Below are 7,006 nucleotides of genomic sequence, written 5' to 3' on the forward strand. Positions count from 1 at the left end.
AGGAAGGAAGGAAGGAAGGAAGGAAGGAAGGAAGGAAGGAAGGAAGGAAGGAAGGAAGGAAAGCAAAAAAATAGTGCTACAAGTGACAGTCTGCCACTTCTGGGCCTAGACTTGAAGAAATCTGAAAGCTTGTTTTCAATCTTGGAAGCGAGCCACTGTGCTATGAGGAGGTCCAACTATCCTGCTGGAGAGAGACCCCTTGGAGAGTCTTATCCTGGGGGATAAGACAGCATATAGAGAGAGAGAAAGACCACACATGGGAGCACTGAGGCCCCAGACATGTGAGCAAAGCCTTCTGGGAGCTTCCAGCCCAGCCCAGTCACCAGCTGATTGTATCCAAGTGTTTCACCCTAGCCGGTACCCTGTGGACCGCCCAGCCTAGCCCTGCCTAAATTTCTGATCCAGAGAATCTTAAGAAAAAATAAATATGTCTATAGTTTTTTTATTTTATTATATATTTTTTTCAAATAACAAGTTTTATGTTTTTAAAATCAGATTGACATCTAATTTCTTTTTTCTTCTTTCCTTTCTTACTTAAAGATGCGGTCTTGCTATGTGGCCCAGGCTGAAGTGCAGTGGCTCAGTACACTCCAGCCCTGAACTCCTAGCCTCTAGGAATCCTCTCACTGCAGCCTCCTGAGTAGCTGGGACTACAGGCCTGTGCCAATGCACCTGGCCGAATACTTGATTTCTAAAACAGTAGTGTAGCCATTAAAAAAAAAAAAAAAACAGAATACACACACACCAAAGAAAGAAAGAGAAAGCAAAGCAGAAGACAGAAATATGACACTGGATTCAAAGCCTACTTACTAGCTCTGCACTGTTTAACAAATTGCTGAATCTCCCTGAACCTCAGTTTTCTCCCCTGTGGGGTGGAACTACCATTTATGCAACATTTATATGCCAGCACAGTGCCAAGCTTTTTTTTTGGTCACCCAGGCTGGCGTGCGGTGACGTGAACATGGCTCACTGCATTTTTGACCTCCTGGGCTCAAGTGATCCTCCCACCTTAGACCCCACCAAGCAGCTGGGACCACAGGCACACACTAACATGGCCAGTTAATTTTTGTGTTTTGGGTAGAGACAGGGTTTCACCATGTTTCCTAGGCTGCTCTTGAATTCCTAGGCTCAAGCAATCCACCGGCCTCAGCTTCCCAAAGTGCTGGGATTGCAGGCATGAGCCACTGTGCCCAGCAACATCTGGAATCTTTCTAGCACCAAAGGGAGTCAAGCGTGAGAAATAAGGATATTCAGTTGTCAGAGAGCTTGCGTGCAAGACGGCTGGGTGGAAACAAAGATGATGGGAACCAGTGATAAAGGGCTACTTGCCTGGCCTAAACTCAGATATTGGCTCCTCCCTAGCCCCTTGCCTCCAAAGTTGCCCGTTGCATCCATTCACACAGCCACAGGAGCACCCTTGCTAAAGCGGATTTAGCCACTGGGCCTGAGGCTTAAGTCTTGATTGGCGGCCGGGCGCAGTGGCTCACGCCTGTAATCCCAGCACTTTGGGAGGCCAAGGCGGGTGGATCACGAGGTCAGGAGTTCGAGAACAGCCTGGCCAACATGGTGAAACCCTGTCTCTACTAAAAATACAAAAATTAGCTAGGCACAGTGGCAGGCGCCTGTAGTCCCAGCTACTCGGGAGGCTGAGGCAGAAGAATCGCTTGAACCTGGGAGGCGGAGGTTGCAGTGAGCCGAGATCGCACCATTGCACTCCAGCCTGGGTGACAGAGCAAGACTCCGTCTGGGCGGGGGGGGGGGGGGGCGGGGAAGCCTTGATTGGCTCTGCTTTGTCTTCTAAATGAATACTGTGCAGACAAAGCCCTACCTTCCTCTCTGCTCTGCTATTTCCATTTGTGATGGAATCCTACGAACACATCAGTTATTTCTCGCCTTCACTCCTTGGTCCTGTCCTTCCCCCTCCCTAAAAAGGAACCCTGCTCCTCCTCTCTGTCCAACTCCTACTTGTCCTGCAGGTTTCAGCTTAGATGTCACTTTCTCCAAGAGGCCTTTCTTGGTTCCCCCAGACCCATTTAGGTTCCACAGGGCCCTGTCCTTACTTCTATCACTGGACTGTAAGCTCACAAGGACAAGGTTCGTAGCTGCCCATAACAGGGTCTGGGTCACCACTGGTACTCAGGAAGTGTGTGTTGAATGGAGAAATTAACATATAAGTAACTCCTACGACACGGTGGTGCCCTTTTTCATTGACCTGTATGTCTCCTCAGCTAGACCACAGGCTTCTTGAAGGCAGGAAGGTCTCATTCAGCATTATAGACCTGGTGCCCAGTGCTGTGTGGACACATAGGAAGTATCCAACAAATGTTTGTTGAATGTTTGCATTAACACATGAGTAGATGATGGATGAACAGTCGGATAAATGGGCGGAAGGGCAGATTGGTAACTAAACTGGTATTTGCTTCAGTCTATGTCTTTTGGGATTACCATTTTCTGAAGAGACTGAAGAACCCAAGGCAGTTCTGCAGTGAACATAAATCCCACTGGTCAGTCCTCAAGCCCCCAGACAAAGCCACCACCACCCCCACTGGTGGCCCTCAAGAACCCTACTCCCCTCAACACCCCATATACACACCTGGTCCTTGGGCTCTTGGCTCACCAACCAGAAGAGGAGGAGGTTGTTACAGCTGATGTTCACTTCAGGGAGGGTGTCTAGGTAAGTCTTCAGGGTGGTGGTCCCCTTGGTCTGGGGTGGAGGCTGCCTCATGGACGATGGAGCATTGGGCATCCAGGCCCCAAAGTCATGCTGTGGAGACCCCCATCCCGGTTGGGTCAGCTGGCCAGAAGGAGAGTATCACCTCCCTCTTCATCATCCCTGATCCCACCTCTACCATCTGAGAGGTGATTGTTGGGAAATGAGGGATCATGAAAAGGCAAGACAGGAAGGGGTAGGGAGTGGAAAGTCCCAGAAGTGGGGCAGGAAGCCAGCTTACTCCTTGTCACTCCCTACCCAGTGTTCCAGGACTGGGTGGGGTGAGTCGCTAGGGTAGGAGGTGGCCCCAGAATAGAGGTAATCCTAGAAAAGGGCCTTGGGCTGGCATGCCATACAGAGCAACCTGCTACTCCACCTGTCTGGGTTCTAACCATGAGAGGAGCCCCTAAGTTCTACTCCCAAATTAACATCAACTTGAGTCACCATTGCGACCTTGGACACAGCTCCACCCAGTCATCACCCAATGCCAGCCTTCACCCCACTCAGCTGCCACCCCAACCCTGACCCACCCAAGCTCTCAACCCGAATTCAGGCCTCAAGTCCATTGCTAAGACCTGATGTCCCCAGGCCTGCCCTTTGTAGCCTCACCTGCCCACTGTTGACAGCAGCATGCTGGGCAGAGCAATTGAAGATGATTGCAGTGAGGAACTTCACCATCTCTCCTGGGGTGCACAGCCGGCTTGGGAAGCCTGGGTGTGGGAAGGAAGGGTAGAGGGTGTGGACGGAAGGTACTGGATTCCTAGGGCCAGCTCAGGACTGGGGCTCACCACAGGGGGAAAGTGAGGAAATAAGGAACACCAAGACACGACTGCTTATTGGGCTGAAGTTAGGGATGGCCATCACCAAGGTTTGTGGCCTCTGAAGTGGGTCAGGATAGAAGGTGGGGGCTGGGATCTGGCCAGAAAATCCCCGGCAGGCAGGGCCAATAACAGAGCCAGCTTCAAGCCCAAGTGCCCAGCTGCCTCTCCCTGACTTCCAAGGCACATCCATCTGCAGTCCCTATTAGGACGTAGTGATTTAATCCTACCCAGTTCACCAAGATTTGTTCAAGCACCCAGTATCCAACCATCCTTCGCTGGGCTTAGAAGCAGAGACCGATGCACAGGGCTTATTACTCAAAAGCTCATAGTAACAGAAGCAGAAGGAAGCTTCTAAGGCCAGAGCTTGGCTCTTTGAGGAGAGGGCAGGCAAGGCAGAAAGGGGCACCAGGAGCAGAGTGGTTAGTGGAGGCCTCCTAGAAGACAAGAGGGGCCTTGTGAGTTGAAAGATGGATGAGCCTTGAATGGAAAAAAAGACAACAGAGAAAAGCATTTCAGGGCTAGAGAGGGGAGAGCTCCAAGGCTCAGCCGTTGGTCCACTCGCTCTGTGCCTCACTCATCTCACCCAAGTCCATGGCTCTAACCACCTCCCACTCGCCAACAACTCCCAAATTCCCATCTCTGGCTTTGCCTGGCTCCCAAGCTGCAGATTCAGCCATGGGCATTACTCTGCAGTGGCTTACCTGACGTCCCCACCTAAGCATCTACACCACCTCACACTGCACACTGGCAAGAACAGATGCCCATCAGATTACGTCACCCTTCGCTAAAGCCCTCGGAGGGCTTCCCATCCCACTCACCTTGTCACGGCCCTACTTGATCTGGCCCCAGCCCCTTCTCCCACTTCATTTCCTTCCTGGCTGTTCACTTACTTGACTCCAGCCACACAGGCCTTCCTGAGAGTTCTCAAACGCACCAGCACATTCAGAACTCAGGGCCTGCACACTTACTATGCCTCTGCCTGGTACTCTTGCCCCAGTTATCCTCAGAACTAGCACCTGTACTTCCTTCAGGCCTCTACTAATGCATCAGCTCCTGACAGGCCTGCCCTGACCACCTCCCTGAAATGATCTTTTTACCTTGACACACTATATACCCTGATGCTGTTTCAGTTTTCCTCTTAGCATTCATAACCACCTGACATATGTTTGTTGATTCTCTCTTCCTCTCTCCAAAAGAATGTTAAGCTCCACTAAAGCCAGGATTTTTGTCTTTTTCACTACTAAACCTCAGCACCTAGAACAATACTTAATAATTACCAAGAGCCTGGTAATTATTGGTCAAATGAAGGAATGCATGAGAGGGTAAGAAGTCAGAGCGTGGGAGGCAGAGGTGGGAGGATCGCTCAAGCCCAGGAGTTTGAGACCAGCCTGGGCAACATAGCAAGACCTTGTCTCTACAAAAACATTTTTTAAAAAGGTAACTGGATGCAGTGATGTGGTGGTGCGTGCCTGTAGTCCCAGCTACCAGGGAGGCTGAGGCAAGGGGATCACTTGAGCCTGGGAGGTCAAGGCTGCAGTGAGCTGTGATCATGCCACTGCACTCCAGTCTGAGCGACAAAGTGAGACCCTGTCTCAAAAGAAAAAAAAAGGCAGAGCGGGAAGGCATGGGGTATTAGCAGGGTGAGGGAACAGGGAGGGGACCTAATTGGAGGTGAGGCTGCAGCAGCATGCAGGGCCATGTGGTTCCTGGGCAGTATTTCAGAGGATTAGCAGGGTGGTGGCCCTGCAGGCTTGGCGGGCAAGCAGCGAGAGGCTGGGAGAGGTGGGACTGGTTGAGAAGCAGCTGCCACAATTCCAGAGCACTATGAGGAAGAATACGACTAGGGTGGTGACAACAGGCATCAGCCACCTAACTGGATTTAGGAAGACAGAGAGGGGAACATGAGTCAAAGAGAACTAAGGTTTGGAGTCAGGCTGACTGGACGGAGACTGATGCAACAGAACAGAGAGTTTGGGAGGAAAGACCAGACATCTGCCTGGGAGTGTGTGGGAGTTTTCTGAATGTTCTGTTCCTCGTTGAGTCTCTAAACTCGGAGGCTGAGAACAAAAAACTACAGCAGGCGGACACACCTGTGGTGTCAGCTACTTAGAAGGCTGAATCAATTGAGCCCAGGAGTTTGAGACCAGCCTGAGCAACAGAGCAAGACCCTGTCTCAAAAAAATGAAAACAAAAGCAAAAACAAAAAAAATAAAAACAAAGAAGGGGATAGACCATCTATAAGAATTTTTCTGTAGTTCATATTGCCTATTTTTCCCCCATTGGAATACGGAACCTGACCAATATGGTGACAGAAACCCCATCTCTACTAAAAACACAAAAATTATCCAGGCGTGGTAGTGTGCGACTGTAGTTGCAGCTACTCAGGAGGCTGAGACAGGAGAATCGCTTGAACTGAGAGGTGGAGGTTAACAAGTGTTTTCCCTTTTTAAATACTGTATATGAATCTAGAATAGGTTTGTCCTCATTGGAAGAGCTGTTGTCAATCTCAAGAACGTTCTGATGCGTTAAATCAGAGAAAAATGTAATAAAGTAAGATAGGAGAGTTGAATTAACCTCAGACTGACTGAGGTTAATAAGTGTGTTTTGCCTTTAAATACCATATATGAATCTGGAATAGGTTTGTACTCGTTGGAAGAGCTGTTGTCAATCTGAAGAACGTTCTGATGCATTAAATCAGAGACAGATGTAATAAGGTAAGATAGGAGAGTTGAATTAACAGTAATTAGATCCCCCTTTGTGTCTTAAGTAGGAAACAGACAGCCCCAAATATGGAACAACTGCCCAAGGAGGGAGGTGGTGTCAGGATCAGCACTGATCATGATTAATAGCAGGTTTGCAAAACACAGGGAAGGGTCACCCTTAAAAACTCCAAGGCCGGGCGCGGTGGCTCACGCCTGTAATCCCAGTACTTTGGGAGGCCGAGGTGGGCAGATCACCTGAGGTCAGGAGTTCAAGACCAGCCTGTCCAACATGGCGAAACTCCGTCTCTACTAAAAATACAAAAATTAGCCAGGCATGGTAGCAGGCACCTGTAATCCCAGCTACTTGGGAGACTGAGGCAGCAGAATCTCTTGAACCCAGGAGTCAGAGGTTGCAATAAGCCGAGATCGTGCCTCCGCACTCCAGCCTGGGCGACAAAGTAAGACTCTGTCTCGGGCCAGGCGTGGTGGTTCACACCTGTAATCCCGGCACTTTGGGAGGCCGAGGCGGGCGGATCACAAGGTCAGTAGATTGAGACCATCCTGGCTAACACAGTGAAACCCCATCTCTACTAAAAATGCAAAAAATTAGCCGGGTGTGGTGGCAGGTGCCTGTGATCCCAGCTACTCTGGAGGCTGAGACAGGAGAATGGTGTGAATCCGGGAGGCGGAGGTTGCAGTGAGCAGAAATTGCGCCATTGTACTCTAACCTGTGCGACAGAGCGAGACTCCATCTCAAAAAAAAAAAAAAAAAA

General features: G+C 50.0%; 1 protein-coding gene across 4 annotated transcripts in view; it reads right to left on the bottom strand.

The window, feature by feature from the left end:
* The window catches only part of ALOXE3 (arachidonate lipoxygenase 3), a 26,197-nt gene that overhangs the window by 5,591 nt on the left and 13,600 nt on the right, over positions 1-7,006 (bottom strand). For all 4 annotated transcript variants that reach the window (XM_023193256.1, XM_023193257.1, XM_023193258.1 and 1 more), the window contains 2 exons: positions 3,320-3,420; positions 2,594-2,764 (listed from right to left, as the gene is read on the bottom strand). In XM_023193256.1, the coding sequence (XP_023049024.1) occupies positions 2,594-2,764; positions 3,320-3,420 (272 nt within the window). The remainder of the gene's footprint in view (positions 1-2,593; positions 2,765-3,319; positions 3,421-7,006) is intronic.

Source organism: Piliocolobus tephrosceles, chromosome 16, assembly GCF_002776525.5.
Source record: "Piliocolobus tephrosceles isolate RC106 chromosome 16, ASM277652v3, whole genome shotgun sequence".
In the NCBI taxonomy this organism is placed as follows: Eukaryota; Metazoa; Chordata; class Mammalia; order Primates; family Cercopithecidae; genus Piliocolobus; species Piliocolobus tephrosceles.